Here is a 20,129-nt window from a genome sequence, read left to right as displayed (position 1 = left end):
CCCCGTTTCGGTTCAGAGTTTACATTTTATGTGTGTCCCTTTTTTATTTTTTTTTTGCACAGTTTTCTTGCCCAGGCGAGAGACCCAACACCTCCCAATTTTCCCACCCGCCGCCACCACTCGCCGTCGGTTTTTCTCCCAAAAACTGGTTGGCAATATATCCTTCATGATAATGTATTCCAGGCTGGAGAAGTGCAAAACAAGAATAACAGAATCGGCGCAGGATTTTCGTTTCATTTCCAGTGGGCTTTCTTGTTTCAAATATAATTTTCACCCCTTCGTGCCAAGGATTTCATCACATTAATGTTTGTCATAAGTACCAGATGTTTTTCTGCTATAAATAGTCATATTTCATACAAAAGCTAGTTATCTTTCTACAAATCTTCCTACAAATTTCATGACTAAAATGCGAATAAATAATACAACTTAAGACAACGTAAAATAGTGCAATTTCTATGCTAGTAGAAAATAAATATAATATATGTATAAGGCTTAAGTCAGCAAGGATTGGTAGAACAAATCTTTAAAGCGATTTTTCCAGCTTTACATCAATTTTGGGACTTGAACACTATTGCATTACTCGTTCTTCTTGATACAAGCTATAATTACCTGATATATAGCTATATTGTTGCAAACTGCGTAAATGTATTTGTAGTTTGATATTTGACCTTCGAACTTAAGAGCAAAGATAAATTTACAACTAAGTATGGCCTTAAGTACAGAAAGTCTTTTTTCGTCATTTGCATCTTTGAAACTTTGTAAAGAGCTTTAAAGGTCTTATTTTCCTCACACTGCAAGGCTGTGAAAATGTCTGGATTTAATAAATGTGTGGTAGACGGCTTAATTGGACCAATTAATAAAATTAAACGATTATGCATATTTTATATCGCTGTGGGTAAATTTCACAATTTGAAGAGGCGAACAATTTAAAGCATTTAACAGGTAAATTGCTTAAAATTCTGGCTAAGTGTGCCAGTTAGGGTGATGAAAATGAAAGCCGAAAGATAACAGAAGGGATAAAAGTTTCCCGTGTGCGTTTTAGGGAAAGTGCTCAACTCTTTAAATAAATGCAATTAAAGTGCAATTTAGGAAGGAGCACGTATTTGATTTTTGATTTATGGGTATTGCTTAGACGTCAATGGACTTCAATGAATGAATGAACTTAAAAGACGTCCGTAGAGTGCTTAACTCAGTACCCAAAATTGATTAATAAAAATGGGTACAGAAAAGCGAGTGGAACTTGTTGCGCTGAAGCTGTTGCATTTTCTTGTTGCAGCACTCGATCGCAAGGCGTTGCAGACCGTTGAAATGGGAGAGGGATAGAGGGAAGCAGACGGGGAAGGGGAAACGAGACTAAAGATCGCGCCAGACGATGACGCAGACGACGGCAGGCTTGTTGGACGCTGAAACAGGGCAGGGGTATTGCTTTTTGAGTCAATAACCTCGCTCACTCCACAAGAAAAAAAAACGAGGAAGAGTCAGAAGCACTCACATTGTCCCCCTCTCTTTTACCCGCTCAACGAACATCTCTTTCGCACACAATCCCACACCGGAGGCCGTCGAAAAGAATAAGGGGGAAAAAATGAAGAATCAAAAGTAGAAGAATGCGCAGAAGAAGTTAAGTCAGAAAGCCAGAAAAACCTTTAATCCAGGAAAGGCAACTACTCAAAAATGCATTCAATCTTTTGTTTGCGATCAAGTGCATTACAACTTAGAAAACCCCAACCAACAGATACAATAATTACTATATTTCTTATCGGAAATCTTCAGTATAACATCCCGACTCATCTTCGCAATTACTTTTCGAAGCAGATCGTACCTGTATCTCAACACTAACAGCATTTGAAATACATTGAATCTGAAAGATTTATAACATTATTGGCTCTTTTGTATCGCAGTTCTTGCCTAAATATTTTTTAAAGAATAACTAATACTTATAAACTGTATAAATAAAATAATGTAAATAAATAAACCGAAAGAAAACAAACTAAATGGAAAAAGGATAAAAATATATGTATGAATATTTGAGAGCGACATAAAGCTGATATGCGATTTCGAGCTCTTCGAATCTATTTTAGTTATACAAGAAATTCGGATTCAGTTGTTGTTCCGTTGTTCAAGCAATTGATTAGCTTTTCGGGCTTATTGACCAAAGAAAACAGCCGTAAACTTTTTTAATAGCAAATCAAACGAAACGGCGGCGCTATCTGCATCTGTGTGGGTATAAGATACAACACAACCTCAAACACACGCATACACAATGGAAAGAAACAAAAAAGCTAGGGAAAAAACACAACAAATGAAAAAGAAATAAAGGCAACTCATGAGCGTTGGACGATGGACAGACAGTCGGCCAGCCAATTGAGCTAGAGAGAGAAGATAATCAAGAGCAAACAACAACGGGTATTCCAGGCGGGCGGTGGGCGGCGGGTGGCAGAGTGGTGGTGTGGGAATGGGCTGGTGTGTAGTGGAGTGACGCCAGCACAATATGAGAAGAATTTCACATTTGTTCGCTGCTGTCACTCACAAATATTGATGTGAAAAGACTGGCAGAAGGAGCGGCAGAGGTGGGAGTGAGAGGGTGTGAGAGGCGGCGAGTCACACACAAATACACACAGTGCAAAATGATATGGAAACAACAAGAACAACGCACACACCTTCCCAATCGCCTGCGTCGTCGTCGACTGCGCTGCCGCCCCCGCGACGCCGGCAGAGGCAGAGGCAGCAAAGTGTGGCGGTGTCAAAGACAAATGCCCGAATCATATTGCTTGCTCCCTCAGCTCTGCCTCCCTTCAACCTTTCACCCAGCTCCTCCCCCACCCCTTGTGGTGAACCCAAAGGCAAAAGCCCAAGCTGAAGAAGAAGACAAAAGGCAAAGTTTTACAGTGCTACTTCCGCTTAAACATTAAATGCAACTTGGAAAGTGGAAGAAAGGGATTCAAGGATTGCATACCATTGAGTAATATTCACAGCCATAATGCAGAGAACAATGAAATTATCTGTACTAAAATGTGTCGATGTTTTACAGCACTAGATACCTAGGTAACCCAATTAAAAAGTACGAAATTACATTTGTATATCTCGATTTGAAAGGAACAATAAGTATGGAAAACGCTTAAAATTCTATAATCAGAATCCCTTCTAAGTACCAGCGTAGCGCACTGTCATTAAGCAAGCTCCACTGTACCAAGTCGTTCTGTCCGTTTGTTTTATTTCTTGCTTGTTATAAATTGCCAGAGCTCTTTCGCAGACTCCCCTCTCCCCTCACGCATTCTCTCTCCTGAGCTACCACCTCCCTCCCCTTATAAGAGCGCACATCTGTCGCCTGCCGATGCGTGACAACAAAAAAAATAAAACCGAATGAAAGAAAGCAGGAAAAAGAGTGCGCAATTACAGTTATTAGCGAGCCACAGTGGGCCCATCTTAGGGAACCTAAACGTTGGCTCATTAAAAGCGATTAATACAGCTAAAACTAATAATAATAATAAAAAGTAAAGACATAGAGGCATAAAGAAAAGTGCAATCATCTACCACGGTGCGTGGCAACAACAAATGTAAAGCGGACCTCTCTGCCTCTCTTTCTCTGCCGCCCGCGCTCTCCCTTTTGCGTTCCGTTTCCGATGGTCCGCCGCCGACACTTGCGGTTCTTGCGCTCTCCGCACTCTCCACACGCTCATTCGCCGCGAAATCACAAACACAGACGGACGCGTCGCCAAACGGCGCTTGTAAATATTTTTGTTAATTGTACATTTGAATCGCGGAAAATGCAATAGCGAGTGCAAACAATTGCCGTTAACTGCTGTCGCAGCGCAAGTAATAAAAGCAAAGCCCTAAACAGTTAATATAACAGTCTTATAAATCTCCATAACGCATAAAAGAGACCAAGAGAACATTACAAATTTCATGAATGAATTTACTAAAGTGATACAAACAAAAAAAAAAAACTGCCGAAAAAGTGCAAATTGCTGTGAACGGATTTTTTTTCTTCTTTTTTCGCTTGTGTATGCATCGCTTTTCGCAGTCGCCGCCTGCAGTCTGCGAATGTGTTTGTGTGGGTGTCTTGACTTTTCTTTTTACTTCTTTTCTCTTGTTTTCATTAGTGGATGTGGTAAACGTTGCGCATGACTTGTAAAGTTCAAGTTTTCTTCACAAGAGGGATTTTTTCTTTTATTGTTAAACAAAAATGCAATATTGTGCGTAATTTGTCAATTCGCCGCCGACGACTTGGCTGAGCACTGAATTCGCCGCTCTGCCGATGACGTGCAGGTGTAGTGGTAAAAGAGAGGACTCAGCTTCTGCTTCCGTTTTATGCGTGTACGGTCTCTCTCTCTCGCTGGCGTGTAGTTTTTTTTAGTTTTGTTTTGCTTTCCATATTTCGGCCGATTCTGCTTTGTGCTCGAGTTTCGCCCAAGCGTTGAGGCATTGCCAACACAGAGAGCGGAGTAATAGCGAAGATTGAAGTTGAAAAATGAAACCGTTTGATGAATGGTATCTTCAAAATACAAGTGTGGTGTACACTTGAGTTACTATAACTGTTAAAAATACTATATAAAGTGTTCTTGTATACATAATGTGTAAAAAATTTGAATGAAATAGTTCAATTGATTTATCTAATTTTAATTAAAATAATTTTACGTACCATTTACATATATCTCAAATACAAAGAATACCTAAAAAAAATGAAATTTTCTGAATTTATTGCAGACTCCAAACGCATGTTACGCACAATAGTTGGTCCTAAGAACTAGGGGATTTTGAACATGAACAAAAATGCCGGCGATGGCAGCGATGGCAAAAACTCAAACAAAAACTCGAATGCGGGAGGGGGTGCTGGAGCCGGGGGGCCGCACGACCCCACCGGCCTCCTAGATGCAGCTTCCCTGTTTGGTAAGAATTTTATTGTTAATTTGTAAGCGATTATCTTAAATGTTTTTCTCTTTTTCCAGCCTACTGGGGACGTGATCCCACTGGAGCGGCTGCTGCAGCTGCCTCCAATCCGCTCTTCAACTCGCAGTTCAATGCCGCCGCTGCTGCCGGATTGGGTTTATTGCCACAAGCCGGAGGCGCCTCTGCCAATGACCGTTATTCCATGGCAGCAGCAGCTGCGGCGGCGGCGGGAGCCCACCACCACCAGAACACGATGGCAGTGGCAGCTTCCCAGGCCGCAAGTTTGGCCGGTTTGCATCCAGCAAGTGAGTAAAATGTCGGCACATTCCGTATTTTAGTAGCAACACCTCAAGAAGAAGTTTTTGACGCCACGAAATTAGCGGCTGCTTTGGTGCCGTGCGTTAAGGTGACTTCGTCCCACAAAATCGTAAAATCGTAAAAAAGTCTACGCGAGTTCGATTCTCGCTTGTTGATATCAGTTTTTATCTGCAATATAATTCCCCCTAATTGTGTGGAGTAAAACAGCAAACATCTTGTCTATCGCGCAGATCGTTTGAAGAAAATACTCCTAGAGCATTATTTAGTAACTTGCGATTCGCTTTACACTGGCCACGAAGCTTCACCCAGAGCTGGGCAGTGAAAAATGGTCAAGCACAAATATTTTAGTGTACTTTGACATCTTGTATAATTGCTTTTTAAATCAGTACTGATTTGCATCAGCAATGCAATGTTTAGTTTGCTCTTTGGCGTAACTTAACTAACGTAAAAGTGTTGAATTGACTCAACTATGCAATATCATACATATTTGTAAAAATCCGTTTCTAACTCGCTGCTAATCGATTTACAGGCTGGTGGTCAATGGCCCAGTTAGCTGCCCAGGATTACTTCAGTCGCCTGCAAGCCTCGGGTCTCTCTCCCTTTCCACATCCCGATTTAGCGGCTGCCTTTGGGCCAGCTGGGATGGGAATGGGCGGCGGTGCTGGTGGAGCGGGTGCGGGAGGAGGTGGAGCAGGAGTACTTGGACAGGGCGGCGGTGGAAACGGCGGTAGTGGCAACGGTGGTGGTGGATCCTCATCTGGCTCCTCCGGCAGCAAGTCGAACAAGTCCCGCAAGGAGAAGCGAGCTGCCCAGCAGCAACAGCAACAACAGCAAAGTCTGGCCAACAGTCTAAATGCGGCTGCTGCGGCGGCAGCAGCGGCAGCAGCCAATAATCCAGCCGCCGCGCTGGCCAGCATGCATGGTTTTGGGGTAGGAGTTCCGGGCACTAGCATTCCGTCGGTGAGCACGGGTAGCGGATCGATATCCACAAATAGTGGAGGACATGGAAGTTACAAGGTGAGAATAAACACGATATATCTAAATTAAAAACTTAAATCCTTTTTTAACTTATTAGAGCACGGCCAGCGCTTATGGTAAGCCCTCGACTATGACGAGCAGCAGCATGGGTAATAATCCGGGCTCTGCCTACGATCCGGTGACGCTGCACAAGGAGCTGCTGGCCATGCAGGCCGTGGCAGCCGCTGCTTCCGGCTCAGGATCAAGCGGTTCCTCAGGCAAGAAGTCCGGTGGGGGTGGCTCCTCATCGTCCTCGATGCATGGCCTTGGCATGGGAATTGGCGGCGGCGGCGGAATGATGTCCAGTGGCAAAGCTTCGACCAGTGTAAGCGCTAGCAATTCCTCATTGGGAGGAATGCATCCCAGTTTAACCAGCAGCAATCCGCTGATGTCGCCCCATTCGGGCTTGGGCTCCTCGTCTTCATCATCGAGCAAGGATCGTGACAAAAACAATCCCTCGCTCAACGCTCTTAACTCGCTCTCACAGTTTGGAGCGTTGGGAATGACGCCGCAGCAGAGCATGCAGGCGGCAATGAATGCTTTTGCAGCCAGCACAGGTGTGTCGCCATCTGCCACGGTAACGTCCTCGCCGCATCACTCCTCCCAGCAGCAGCAGCAAATGGGAGGCAACAGTTCCACGTCGGGATCGGGCAAATCCAGTTCAAAGGATTACATGATGGGGTAATTTAAGCTTGAGCCATCACACTATTTTACACTACTAATTATATTATTCCCTAGCAGTACTGGTAGTGAGCACCCATCTCTGCTCGGAGTTCGTTTACCACCGGACACGGAGATAATCAAGTACACGTCCTCGATTGTGGGGCCCAAGATTCCTGGTACTACCTCGCGCGGTCGCAAAAAGACTATTTCCGAAACAGAACAGCAAACAACACAACAACAACAGAAACAACAACACCAAGCAGAACAACACCTACTCCAACAACAGCAACAAGCACAAAAAGAGCTCGACAGCACCAAAAATGCCATTTCCTCTCTGCTTGCATTTCCAGGTCTCAGTCCCGCGAAGCGGGCTAGACTCGAAATGGAGTACGCGGCAATGGCTGCGGCCGCTCAACAGCAGCATCAGCAGGCACAGCAGCAACATCAGGCGCAGCAGCAACTTCACGGGATGCTCGGAGCAGCCGGGATCCCGGGAATGGCTGGACTGGTCGGTCTGCCTGGCATGAGTGGTAATCCCCTCGATCAGTTGACTGTAAGCAAGGCCAGTTCTTCAACGGCTCCCACAACCAGTACCAGTTCCTCCTCAGCAGGGAGCAACCTGCTCAACCAGAGCAATAGTGATCGCGTGGAGGTGATCAAACTGCCACCAACAATCACTTCCAACGGAGCCTATAATCTCTCAAGTAAGGGAAAAGAGGTGCACGACCTCACCACCGACATGGCTCCCAACTCTGGAGGTGTGAATCTCAGCCTAAAGTCCAACGCGAGCGGCAGCGCTCTGACACCCAGCGGTGCCGTCGGCTCAGCCAGCAATCCCATTACCATTGATGACTTTGACGCACCACTTAATCTTTCCATGAAGCCCTCGGATAAGAGCAACAGTAGCTCATCAAATGCAGCAGCAGGGGGCTCCTCCTCTTCCACTGCAGCATTGGCTAACTTGGCGAGCGATTATCAGGCAGCGTCCAGTGGTCAAAGCGGCAATAGCCTGCAAAGTTTAAGCTCTATTACAGCTGCTTTGGGTGGAACTGGAGGTATGCCTGGTGGTTCCATATCCGGCAGCGGAGGAACCTCTCCAGCTCCGGCTGGTGCAGGATCAGGAGCCGCGGGTGGTGGCTCGGGATCTGGTTCCGGGGGTGGATCGTCCTCTTACAAAGAGGGAAGACCTCGTAATCTGGGACGTGGCGTATCCAAGCCCAAGAAGAACACAGTGGCATCACTGCTGGCTCAATCCCGAGCTGTGGGCCTTAAACCTATGCTGGCCACCCAACAACTTCTTCAACAGGGTGCTGATATTGTAAGTTAATCTGTGAATAAATCATGAAATACCATGAAACTTAATACTTTCGAATTTTTAGGAGAAAATCCGCCTGGCACTCAGCGAAGCCAATGCCCATATGGAGACTTCTACGGATTCCGAGAGCGTGGCGGCCGAAAGTGGACTTTCAGAGTCTGAGAGTGAGGATGCCAATATTCTGAATGTAGCGGAGCTAAGGGTGCCACTGGAATTGGGCTGGAAGCGGGAGACGGTGATTCGTGGACTGACTAAACAAGGTCAGATCCGTGGAGAGGTCACCTATTATGCACCAGGAAGCACGACGCCGCTGAAGAGCAACGGACAGGTTTTTGCTGTGAGTTTGTAGGGCGACTTTTTTGAATATTTTAAAGCAAATTCTGTAACACAAAATGATAACTCTAAACCACTACTAATTTATAATTGGAGTTTAAAATGTAATTAGAATAGCTTTAATTTATATTTTCCATAATTCTGCCCATTAAGAAGCACCAAATTTTAAAATTGGCTACAATGCACACAAGTATATTCACTTTCTAAGAACTTAGCTAATTCATTTACCCATTCACAGATCCTGGAGCAGCAGCCATCGAATCTAAGCCGTGAAAACTTTAGTTTCTCCGCGCGAGCCATTGTTGGTTCATTCCTGCAGCCCGCGCCACCGCCGTACGCCAATGATGGCGAGTACATACGGATGACGGACGAGGACGTGGCCAAGCGGCTAGAGGATCTGAAGGTCTTTACCCGCCAGACACTTAACGTGGAACAGCGGATTGAGATCGCAAAGCAACAGCAGGCGATGCGTGATGCCAAGAAGCTGCAAAAGGAGGAATTGGCCAGAAATAAGGAGAAGGCTCGTCAGGAGAAGAACTCCAAGTTGGAGCAGCAGCGCAAGGACAAGGAGCTCAAGAATCAGCAGGCTATAGAGGTACTTTGAAAGTTTAATACTTGTGAAGATTAACTGCTTATGCGAACTCATATTTTTAGGAGCGCAAAAAGCGTCAGGAGGAACTAGATCGCCTTAAGCAAGAGGAATTGCTTAAGAAGCAACAGGTTAGTCTAGATTACTGGGCTCCGCTGAAATCAGTGTATAATTCTGTTTTGTTTTGCAATAGGAGAAAGAAAAGCGTCGTCAGGAGGCCATTTTAGCTAAGGAACAGGTACTTAATGCCTTACCTTCTGTCTTGTGGTTGATACCAATCCGATCACTTTCCGTTTAATATTTGGGAGAAAACCAACTATTTTAGCTTTCCAAAACGAAATTTATTAATTGCTTCAAGATTTGTTTCTTTATGCCTTTATTTCCTGTTCCTCTTCCTTGTCTGTACATTAATCTATTTAAATTTTATTTACTGATACCATTTTGGTGATTTGGGCCATTGAATGAGTTATATTCTAAATTTGTTGTCTAAATTGAGCTTTTGTTGAACTTTTTATCGTGTTTCGGTGTGTTCGAACTATCCGCTTATTGGTTTTTGTTTATTAGGGGTCGTAAAAGACCAAATTTGCCATCTCGGTATCAGTTACTTCCCTCAAGATATTAACCAAAACCAACTGTTTTTAATTTAGGAACTACAGAAACAGAAAGAAATGCTGTTGGCCGCCGAAATGGTAAGAGGACTATATAATCCTTTGGAATAAGTAATAAAATTCATTAAACTTTGTTATTTTCTCTCCACAAAGGAACGAGAACGTCGTCGCCAACATATGAGTCTCATTCGGATGTTGGAGCTTCGTCGGAAATTCGAGGATCGTGAAAAGAAGAAACATCAGCTGGTGCTGGACCGTTTACTTCTGCGTGAGCGTCGTATGGCGGAGCGCAAACGAGATGCCGAGATTTTGCAGTTGATAAGGCGTCCTAATGAGGACTCTGAAATGCCACAAGAACTGGTAATCCCAGAGCTGGATAGGATTGCGGGCAACAGACTTCCCGGCCAGGCAATGGCCGATTTGCTCATGGTCTTTGAATTCCTGCATAATTTCGGGGAGACTCTGGGCTTTGACATGGAATCCCTGCCTTCGCTTCAAAACCTGCATGATGCTTTAATGAGCGATAGCAATGCGGATGCGGAGGAGGAGTTGCTGTCGGTGATGACGCATCTATTGGTTTGTGCCATTGAGGATCCAGGTGTTCCCAATCCCGGCAGACACACCACTTTACTGGGACAATCGCTGCGCAATGCGGACATCACCAACTCGAATGTATCCGAAATCCTGAGGATTTATCTGTATGCTACGGCCACAGGTGAAGTGCGTCAAATGCACGGAATCACTGTGGATCGTGAGCGGGAGAGAAGGGTGCCAGATCATCACCAACTAGATAGCGATACCACCACTCACTCGCACTCAGTAAAGAACCAGGAGTATTATAAGCTTCTCCATGAAAACGATACCTGGAAGTTGTCGCAATCGCTGAAAGATCGCCCCTTCGTTGCGTTGAATCCCACCCGTAAAGCCCAAATGTTGGCCCACCTTTGCAATGACCTGCTCATGAATAAGGCCGTGCTCCGCCAGATTGATGGAAGCCTGGAAACTTGCGCCCAGATGCGAAAGGAGAAATACATGACGGACATGAAGGTGCGCAAGTACAAGGCTCTTCACATGCGCAAGGCTCGAATTGAGGCCTACGAACGAGCTCAGGCGGAGCGTGAGGCGGCCATGCAGGCGTTGATGGCACAGCAGAAGCTGGATGCAGAACGTCTTAAGGCGGAGGAGGAAGCCAAGGCCGCGGCAGCAGAAGAAGCAGCAGCTGCAGCCGAAACAGATGGAGAGGCAGCCAAAGGTGGCTCACCCAATGGCGAGAAGGCAGAAGATGGCGATCAGGATGTGGAGGGAGCCGTCAAAGAAGCCCAACCGCAGCAACCAATGGAAGTGGATGGCGTGGTCGATGAGGAATCTCTTGTAAGTCCTGCCAAAACCATCGTCCAAACGGACAATAGCCTGACGCCCAGCAAACAGGACATGCCCACACCCACTTACCAAATTAATGGATCCAGCACACCTACCACAAGTGCTGTTACTGGAGGCGAAATGAATGCTCTGCTGCAGGCCAAGAAAAGCGGGGCCCGGAACTCCATCAACGATGAACACCACCACGATGTTAGTATTATTGACGATGATCTTTCCGACTTGGATTCGGAGATCACGAATGTCGAGGAGGACGAGGACAATCGCTTGAGTGCCGATGAGTTGCAGAAGAAGCTCGACAAGATTGTCAGAGCTTCCCTTAACTGCAAAGAGGCGCTGGAGAAGAGCACAAATCAGCTGAGAGCAGCGTGCTTCGGGCAGGATCGCTTCTGGCGTCGCTACTGGAAGTTGCCCAAGGCTGGTGGTATTTTTATTGAAGCACTTGAGTCGGCCCAGAATGATATATGCGGTTATCACGAGGCATTGGAGGGCATGGATGACAAAAAGGAGGCAAATGACGAGAAAGAGAACTCCGAGAATGAGAAAGATATTGCGGCGGAGTCCAGTGAGCAAGCAATGGAAGTGGATGAATCTGACACCAAACTGGATGATGGTGTTCCAGCTCCGGACGTCGAGATGCCTGAATCTAATCAACAGAACGCACATCAAGATGAGGAAGATGACGATGATGATGTAACTGAAATCAACAAGGTGGAACCGGAAATTGTTGATCTGGGCGATGATGACGACGATGCAGCTCCTCCACTGCCCAAGATGGAACTTCCCAGGCCAGAGATCAAAGTTAAATCAGAAATGGAGCTGATGGGTCCACCACCCACGACCATGATATCCACCAAGACCGACTTTGAAGCTGAAATTAAAATACCCGCTATGCCCGGCATATTGATGCCGCCTACCCTCAACAACAACAACACCAATAATAACAATAACAACAATGGAAGCGACAACTGTGTTAAGTTGGACACTGGTTTGGGACTAGGACAGCAGCAGCAGCCGCAGCAGCAGAACTTTAGCCAGATCAAGTCGGAGGATGTGAAAAAAGAGGATGACTGCATAATAGTATCTACATCCAGTGTCGACGATACACCAAAGTGGTTCTCCATTGTCCGTCGGGAGGTTCCACTCATCAGTGAGCTGCCAGCGGAGGAGGGAGGCGTGGTGGGCCAGGAACTGCAGATCAGCTATGCAAATCAGAATTGCTCGGCCCAGCTGCAGCTGCAAGGTCATCCATGGGATCTGATCAACAACATGCAGTACTATTCGATTCCAATGGACGAATGCAAGGTGGACACCAGTAAACTGGGCCACGAGTGCATCTTCTCGCTGAGCGGGCTCGATGAAAAGCAAATGCTAGCCAAGGTGGAGGAGTATAAGGCCCACAAGGTGGAGTCAAAAAACGGTCTGGGCTCTCCTCATCGCCACCACGAGACTAAAGATGATGAGGAGCAGGCCAAGCTGAAGTTGGACAAGGAGATGGACACCGAAATGGAAACAGATGCAGATGAGCTTGCCGGCAAGGAAAAGTTTTTTCGCTTGCGCTCTGATGCACCACCGGATACGGGAGGAGGGGCCAGCGAGGGAACTGATGTAAAGCCCAAGATGGAGCTTCGTTTGGATGAGGCATTATCACAGGCATATTACCACAACATAGCCAATATGTCGTTGAGCAGTGTTCAAACTTATATACCCATCGACATTCCTCTGCCGCTTTCCATGACCCCCGATGAGCATCGTCTGCTGGAGCAGGTTAAGCTGGCAGGTTTTCCGGAACGAGTTCACGGCGTTTACGTGCCTCGCAGGCAGCGCTACGGCTGGTGGCAATTGGACGATGAACAGAAGCTGCGCCAGCTGCTCAAAACACTCAATCCGTCCGGTTTGAGGGAGCGCGAACTGCAGGAGAATCTTCAACGTTTCCTAGGGCTGGAACAGCCATTGGGTGTGAATTATCAGCTAAAATCGGACACCGACTTCCCGGAGGAGTTCCTAATGCCTGACAAAAAGGGCGATTGGAATCCCAAGGTGGCCAAACGAGTGGAGCTTGCCCTTATCGAACAACTAGAATCGCTGGAGGACAAGGTGGCCAGTGCTTCCATGCAACTGAAGAACTGGCAATTGCCCAACCGTGTGGAGAGTGAACTCACCTTGGACTCGCAGGAGGATGTCACCGAGGAGGATTTCGTGAGCATCATACCCATGATCCGTGAAAGAATCATTGACTTGGAGGCAAATATCGAAAGGCGTTACTTGAAGCCACCGTTGGGCTCGCAGACAGGCGATGCCCATTTGGCGGTGATTGCTCAGAACCAGCATACTAGCACTCAGACGCAGAACTCCGCATCGGCAGCCGCATATCTCCTGCAGATGCAACAGCAGCAGCAGCAACAGCAGTTGGCCCAACAGCAGCAGCAGCAACAGCAACAGGGTTCAGGTACGGGAAATAGCCTGAATCCCTCATCCTTCAACGAGCGTACTATGGCTTTGGCAGCAGCGGCCGCGGGGCCAGGAAACGCAACCGGAGGCGCAAACTCGGCAGTCGTAGCAGGAGCCACGCCCTGCGAATCGGGGAGCGGAGAAGCGAACTCCGGCAACGCGTCTCCGGCCAGCAACTGCGACAGCGATCGAGACGAGAAGGTGGAGCAGATCCCCAAGGGATTGGTGCAGTGGCGTGACGCAGTGTCCCGATCGCACACCACCGCCCAGCTGGCGATGGCCCTGTACGTGCTGGAATCCTGCGTGGCCTGGGACAAGAGCATTATGAAAGCGGTAAGATTAGGAGGGTTTTGGAAACCTTTGAGAATTCCCGATAAGAAAACGATAACCTGCTTGGCACCCGCCTATATTTGTGGTCCATTTCATTGTTGTTTTGGCTGCACACACACTAACACCCACTACTCACACCCCACACACATAATTGTACACACATGCATTGCACAACCATCTAATATTTCGACACACTAACCGGTATTCACCACAACTGAAACGGAGGTTTTGAAAAATTTGTGAACTTGTATCACAGTTGTTTTATGATTTGTATTCCTGACTTGCATTTTAAATTTTCTCTATACGTTTGGTTTTTTAATGCAATTACCTTTTTATTAAAATAGATTTAACAGAATAGTAATTTATTCAACCATAATAAGGCACATTGCGGAATATTTTTTATGGTAGATTTTAATTTTTAAAGAATATGCAACTGTGATTACACTTCTTTATGAATTTTTTTTTAGTAACATATGTAGTTAAGTAGTTTGGAAAAGCCCCTTTGCATAAAAAAACTTGGAAATTGCCTGTGAAATTAATTCGAATTTTGTTTTGTTTCTCCTTCCGATTTTGTTTTTCCTTCTTAACTGTCTCTTGCTGAATGTTTGACTTGTTTGTTGCTTGTGGTGTTTCATGGTGTTCTTTAAACAAAATACAACAAATTTAACGCTTTCATACTCACACACACACAAATACATTATCCACCACTCACACACACACATGTACATGAATGCTTTGGTTGCCCATTACCGTTTACCGATAACCGCTAAACCCCCTACAAACGAAACCCACCAAACCCACCACGACTGTTAATCCCACCCTTTAAACGAACCGTTTCGAACTGCCATCCGAAAAGTATGCAACAAAAAACAAGTCCAGCAAAAAGAAGAGCAGCGCCAAAAAGCAGGCAACACCCTCGAAGAAGCAGCAGCAGAAGAAAAAGAAAAAGGAGCAGCAGTTGACCCCCAATGGAAAAGACAGCAAAACCGCAATCAATAAGCCAGAAAACAAGGCTCCGCTGAGCATCAAAATCAACCTTAAGGCTCTGGCCCAAAATGGGCAGTGTTTGCTGAATCAAGCCCAAACTAAAACACCCCCTATCCTAACCAAATCCCCAACCGCATCCCCATCCTCCCATCCAAACACTAGCGACTCCGACTCGGACTTTGGCAAACGGACGAAGAAGAAGAGCGGCGGCAAACGCAGACGCTCGGCCAACAAAACAAACTCTAGCAAATATTCCAATTCCTTACAGAATTGCCAGTTCTGCACGTCCGGCGAAAACGAGGACAAGTTGCTACTGTGCGACGGCTGCGACAAGGGCTATCACACCTATTGCTTCAAGCCCAAGATGGACAACATTCCCGATGGCGATTGGTGAGTACTCCAGTACCAGAACAAGTACCAGTCCTCTATCTCTAAACATCCTCATTCCTCACATGTCACTGTCATAGATTACAAAAAAGAAAACACATTAATCCGCGTTGTCTTGTTGAGCGTTGATCGTTAACCTTTGAGAAACTGTGGCACTGTTCCTCTCTCTCTCTCTCTCTCTCTCTCTGTTCCCAACTACAATCCCTGATCTGTTGAATATTTAGTAACATTAAAACCTTTTCCTCTGCTATTTCAGGTACTGCTACGAGTGCGTGAACAAGGCCACCAATGAGCGCAAGTGCATCGTTTGCGGCGGTCATCGTCCTTCGCCCGTGGGCAAGATGATCTACTGTGACTTGTGTCCCCGTGCCTACCACGCCGATTGCTATATACCACCGCTGCTGAAGGTACCGCGTGGCAAGTGGTACTGCCACGGCTGCATCTCGCGGGCGCCTCCGCCGAAGAAGAGAAGTGCCGGTGGAACGTCCGGCAGCAGCAGCAAATCCAGAAGGGACAGGGATAGGGAGTCGGGCGGTTCGGCCAAGCGGCGTAGCGACAACAGCAAGACACCAGCCATGGAGCACATGCAGCAGCAGCAGCAGCAGATGCCACTGGCAGGCGGGGATTCCCACCACCACCATCATCATCATCAGCAGCCGCCGTCGCTGAACTCCTCGCACGATGAGTCGATGAATTCTCTGCCGGCGGCTCCTCTGAGGTGAGTGTGGGGGCCTGCGGGCGGCTGAATGGGCGGCGGAGTACACGGTCCGGGTTCCAGTTAAATAATGCCTCTGCTCTCTGCAGTCCGGCGCACTCGGTGGTCTCGGCTACGACCTACGATGACCAGCACCATGCCAACAACTCGGTCGATGGCAACAGTCGCTTCCACGCGCATCTCATTCCCCCGCCAAATAATGGCACTGCGGCTCTGCTGGAAGATGTGCCGGGCGGCGGCAGTGTGATGCCCGGTGGCTACCCAGTTTATACGCCAGTTGCGGCTGGCAACTTCTCAGCCGGATTGATAAACCAAGCGCCGGTGCCGCCAGCGATGCCGTTTGCCAACGTGGTCGCCATGTCGCCACGGGCTGTCACGCCCACCCGCACCCGAACGCCCACACCGACGCCAGCACCCACTCCGCCACCACCACCGCCGACACCGCTGCTCATGCAGGCCTCGCCCACAGCTACCGTCCTCCATGTAAACGCCTGCCAGTCGCCGCCCCAACAACAGCACGCGCAGCTGATGACCATGCCCTCGCCTCCAGCCATTGGAGTTGGAGCGGCAACTAACCAAATGTCGCCGCCGCCCATCAATATACATGCCATTCAGGAAGCCAAGGAGAAGCTGAAGCAGGAGAAGAAGGAGAAGCACGCCACCAAGAAGCTCATGAAGGAGCTGGCCGTCTGCAAGACGCTTTTGGGGGAAATGGAGGTGGGAACTAAACAGAATTCGTTTAATAAATTGGTTACCTAATGTGGTTTGCATTACGTCTTGCAGCTTCATGAGGACTCGTGGCCATTTCTATTGCCAGTTAACACCAAGCAGTTTCCTACATATCGAAAAATAATCAAAACTCCCATGGACTTGTCCACAATCAAAAAGAAACTGCAAGATTTGAGGTTAGTAACGTAGTTTTACTTCTTTAAAAACCATAAACTCACTAGTTGAACTTTGATTTGAACAGCTACAAAACCCGTGAGGACTTCTGCGTGGACGTGCGTCAGATCTTCGACAATTGTGAAATGTTTAACGAGGACGATTCGCCCGTTGGCAAGGCAGGTCACGGCATGCGCAAGTTCTTCGAGTCACGCTGGGGTGAACTGACTGACAAGCACTCCTGATCCAGCACCACTAGCCTGCCACAGATCCAGATGGCCACCAGCACCAGTAACTCCATCAGCATGGGCACCATTGGCACCATTGGCACCACCGGCACCATCGTCACACCGAACAACAACATGGCCGTTACAGCAACGCATCCCATTGAAATGGTCACCGTGATCGCGGCAACGCAAAAGGATGAGGAGGCAGCCGTGGAGCAACCGACAACAGCATTAACTGAAGCAGCACAATTTTGGTCAAGAGATTAGATTAGGTTAAGCAGAGATTGTACATAAATGGGAGAAAGGAGAGGGTTAGTTATAGTCTAGAAGCGCAGCATACACATTAATATATATATTTATATATAGTAGCTATATAAAAACACACACGCGAAAGTATTCAACGTCCTACGTCGGTAAAGACCTTGGAAAGGGGTAGCTTTGATTAAATTAAATCACCAGCCAAGGCGAACAACAAATATGCAAGTGAAGAAGTGTAATCAGATATTAAGCATCCAAGGGCGAAAGAAGCAGCAGCAGTATAAACACGAACTATTAGCCGACATAAACTAGCAGTTAGTAATCGTATCGCATAAGAAGCCATCTACAGTAGACGCCCGAACTGGATAACCGCTAACGAATGACAAAAAGAACACGTACAAAAACTGTCTACCAATTTCCGATCCGATCCGATCGATCGATCCATCGTTTGAACAGTATTTTGTGCACAAAGCCGCGTCGCTTTATTTTCTACACTTACAATTCGAACTCTAATTTTAACAACTATTGTTTAAGCACCAACGAAGCGCTCATTTAAGTTTTAAAGTGTATTTTGTACTTATAGCAACTCCGAAATCTGTATTTAAACGTATTATAACTAGAGCTAACAGTTGCCCAGGCAAAAATGCGAACAATTATACTCAAAAGGCGGTGCGAGGAGGACTTGTAAATGTAAATGAAAGCATATTAAAATTAAATGTATTAAATTATTTATTCTGTGTAAATTTTCCACACTGTAGTTGGTACTTTGATCGTAACTTTGGCAAATCGCAAATACAACTCGAAATCAAATCAAATCGAAACCGAGAATAAATTTAAATTAACTTATCCGAACGAAAGAAGCCGACGAAGCAGATAGGAAGTGCAGTGAGGAAGTGCAGTGGACATATCCTAGCGGGATCTAAGCGCAACTCCAGGACAGTATTAGAGGCAGTGGGATCCGGCTAGCAAGGCATCTGACATTTTAGCTGTACATATATAGGAAGTAGCCAGCCCGCATACAAAATTCAAGCCGATGCAAGCAATACAGACAGATATACCGCCTGAAATTGTTGGGGGGAATTACAAATGTTACATATAAATTACTATATATACACAGAATACGAATTAGCAAAGCAATGATATTTACACGATGGTATCTACATTTTTGAATAATTCGAAACTCATTTGCAGTGCAGCACAATAATTGAATGAAATTGAAACTGAAACTGAAACTGAAACTAAAACAGAAACTGAAGCAGAAACAGAAACAGAAAAAGCAACATAGAGCGAAGAATGTTTTTAAAGCGTGCGAGGGCGGCGGCCAGTCAATATCAGTATCTTTTGCAACAAGACGATAATAGTTTAGAACACCAGACCAGAACTACCTACACCTACAATCCAACAGAAAGCAGCCAACCAGCCAGCCGAACACAGAATTAGTTGAGCGAAAGCATGTATTTTTTAGCGCAGCCATTATAGTTTGTAAAGAGGATTATTTGGAACCGTGTTTACCACAAAATGAGCGAGATGCATTCGCAATGAGTTGCTTGTGTAAATAGGAAGCGAAAGCCCCTGAACCCATGCATGTACATTGTATATAGGATAATGATACGCATTATATGGCATAAGTCCCAAGTTCAGTGCCCCTCCCCGCATTACCCATTACCCCTTACCCATTATCCATTACCCATTACGAATGAGCCATGAGCTACGTTATTGGCATGTTATTGGCATTCATACAGTTGTGTCACTTCACTATAATTGATTCGCAATAATTGAGCATTGAGCATTGAGCAAACAGCATTTGCTGCCCCGTTTGCAACTCGCGTATGGATATCTAAATTCCATGGGGAGATCTGTGGAAGCTCCCCGCCATAACAATAACTGCATACATAATGGAATCTTGATTTGTATTTATGTGTGTTCGTGGTGATACAACAGATAGATATATATATATATATATATTTTAAAATTATATGTACCCAACCTACGCATATGTGAATGTAACTTACTCATTAAACAAATATTAAACGATGGATATACTCGATAACCAAGCATCCATATTATGATTGTGAGGGGATAGCTGCCAGCTATGGCCGCTATGGCCACATATGCTAAAACAAAACAATACTGAAAATTACAAAAAAAAATTCATACATTTTGGTGGGGCATTTTCGACATTTGTGCACAAGGAAAATATAAGTAAATCATATAAAACATAAAACGAATCTTTTTTTGCGGCTTTATTATGGAACAAGTATTTGAGTGCTTTCCAGCTTCATTATAGCTTATTCATTATAACTTAAACCATCTGAGTAAACTGAGAAGACAGCCACTTAAAAATGGACACAATTTGCTGACTGTAATCTTGAACTCCTCCTCAGACATGCAATTTTATATGATCGACATTATGAACTTACAAAAACCGAACCGCTTTTTGATGGCCAAGATGCTGGATGCCCCACACGCTCCATCGACAGCTGACTGAGCATGGCTGATCTGATCTGACCAATCTGAATTCATCTGTAACCCATGCTAACCACAAGCTTTTGAGCCTGGCCATTTGGCTACTTGGCCACTTGGCTACTTGGCCATTTACTTGGCCGTTTACCGTTCCATTTGGGCCATGCTTCGTTGGCTGTGACAGGCCATAATCATACAAATGAAACGGGCAGAAAACGGAACAATCTGCATTTTGAAAGCGCATTAAAGACTCACCGCAACTGTCGGATGGAATGGGATCGTCGGAGATCTGAAAAGGCGTTCTCTTACGAGCGGTGCTTTT

General features: G+C 46.1%; 1 protein-coding gene across 8 annotated transcripts in view; it reads left to right on the top strand.

The window, feature by feature from the left end:
- Positions 1 to 19,448, top strand: part of LOC120446786 (bromodomain adjacent to zinc finger domain protein 2B) — a 39,440-nt gene extending 19,992 nt beyond the window's left edge. Inside the window, exons 2-17 of one of the 8 annotated variants that reach the window (XM_039627934.2) lie at positions 4,705 to 4,887; positions 4,947 to 5,192; positions 5,735 to 6,222; positions 6,281 to 6,903; positions 6,964 to 7,061; positions 7,236 to 8,203; positions 8,265 to 8,537; positions 8,772 to 9,128; positions 9,188 to 9,253; positions 9,770 to 9,811; positions 9,884 to 13,891; positions 14,745 to 15,265; positions 15,519 to 15,980; positions 16,067 to 16,694; positions 16,761 to 16,882; positions 16,948 to 19,448. In XM_039627934.2, the coding sequence (XP_039483868.1) occupies positions 4,761 to 4,887; positions 4,947 to 5,192; positions 5,735 to 6,222; positions 6,281 to 6,903; positions 6,964 to 7,061; positions 7,236 to 8,203; positions 8,265 to 8,537; positions 8,772 to 9,128; positions 9,188 to 9,253; positions 9,770 to 9,811; positions 9,884 to 13,891; positions 14,745 to 15,265; positions 15,519 to 15,980; positions 16,067 to 16,694; positions 16,761 to 16,882; positions 16,948 to 17,104 (9,186 nt within the window). In that variant the 5' untranslated portion in view covers positions 4,705 to 4,760 and the 3' untranslated portion in view covers positions 17,105 to 19,448. Of the gene's footprint in view, positions 1 to 4,704; positions 4,888 to 4,946; positions 5,193 to 5,734; positions 6,223 to 6,280; positions 6,904 to 6,960; positions 8,204 to 8,264; positions 8,538 to 8,771; positions 9,129 to 9,187; positions 9,254 to 9,315; positions 9,361 to 9,769; positions 9,812 to 9,883; positions 13,892 to 14,744; positions 15,266 to 15,518; positions 15,981 to 16,040; positions 16,695 to 16,760; positions 16,883 to 16,947 lie in introns of those variants that run through there. The other 7 variants (XM_039627936.2, XM_039627932.2, XM_039627935.2 and 4 more) reach the window with 7 other exon arrangements.
- The last annotated feature ends 681 nt before the right edge of the window (positions 19,449 to 20,129 follow it).

Source organism: Drosophila santomea, chromosome 2R (genome assembly GCF_016746245.2).
Source record: "Drosophila santomea strain STO CAGO 1482 chromosome 2R, Prin_Dsan_1.1, whole genome shotgun sequence".
Taxonomy (NCBI): domain Eukaryota; kingdom Metazoa; phylum Arthropoda; class Insecta; order Diptera; family Drosophilidae; genus Drosophila; species Drosophila santomea.
The sequence above is the reverse complement of the archived record's forward strand: the minus strand, read 5'-3'. Positions and strand labels throughout refer to the sequence as shown.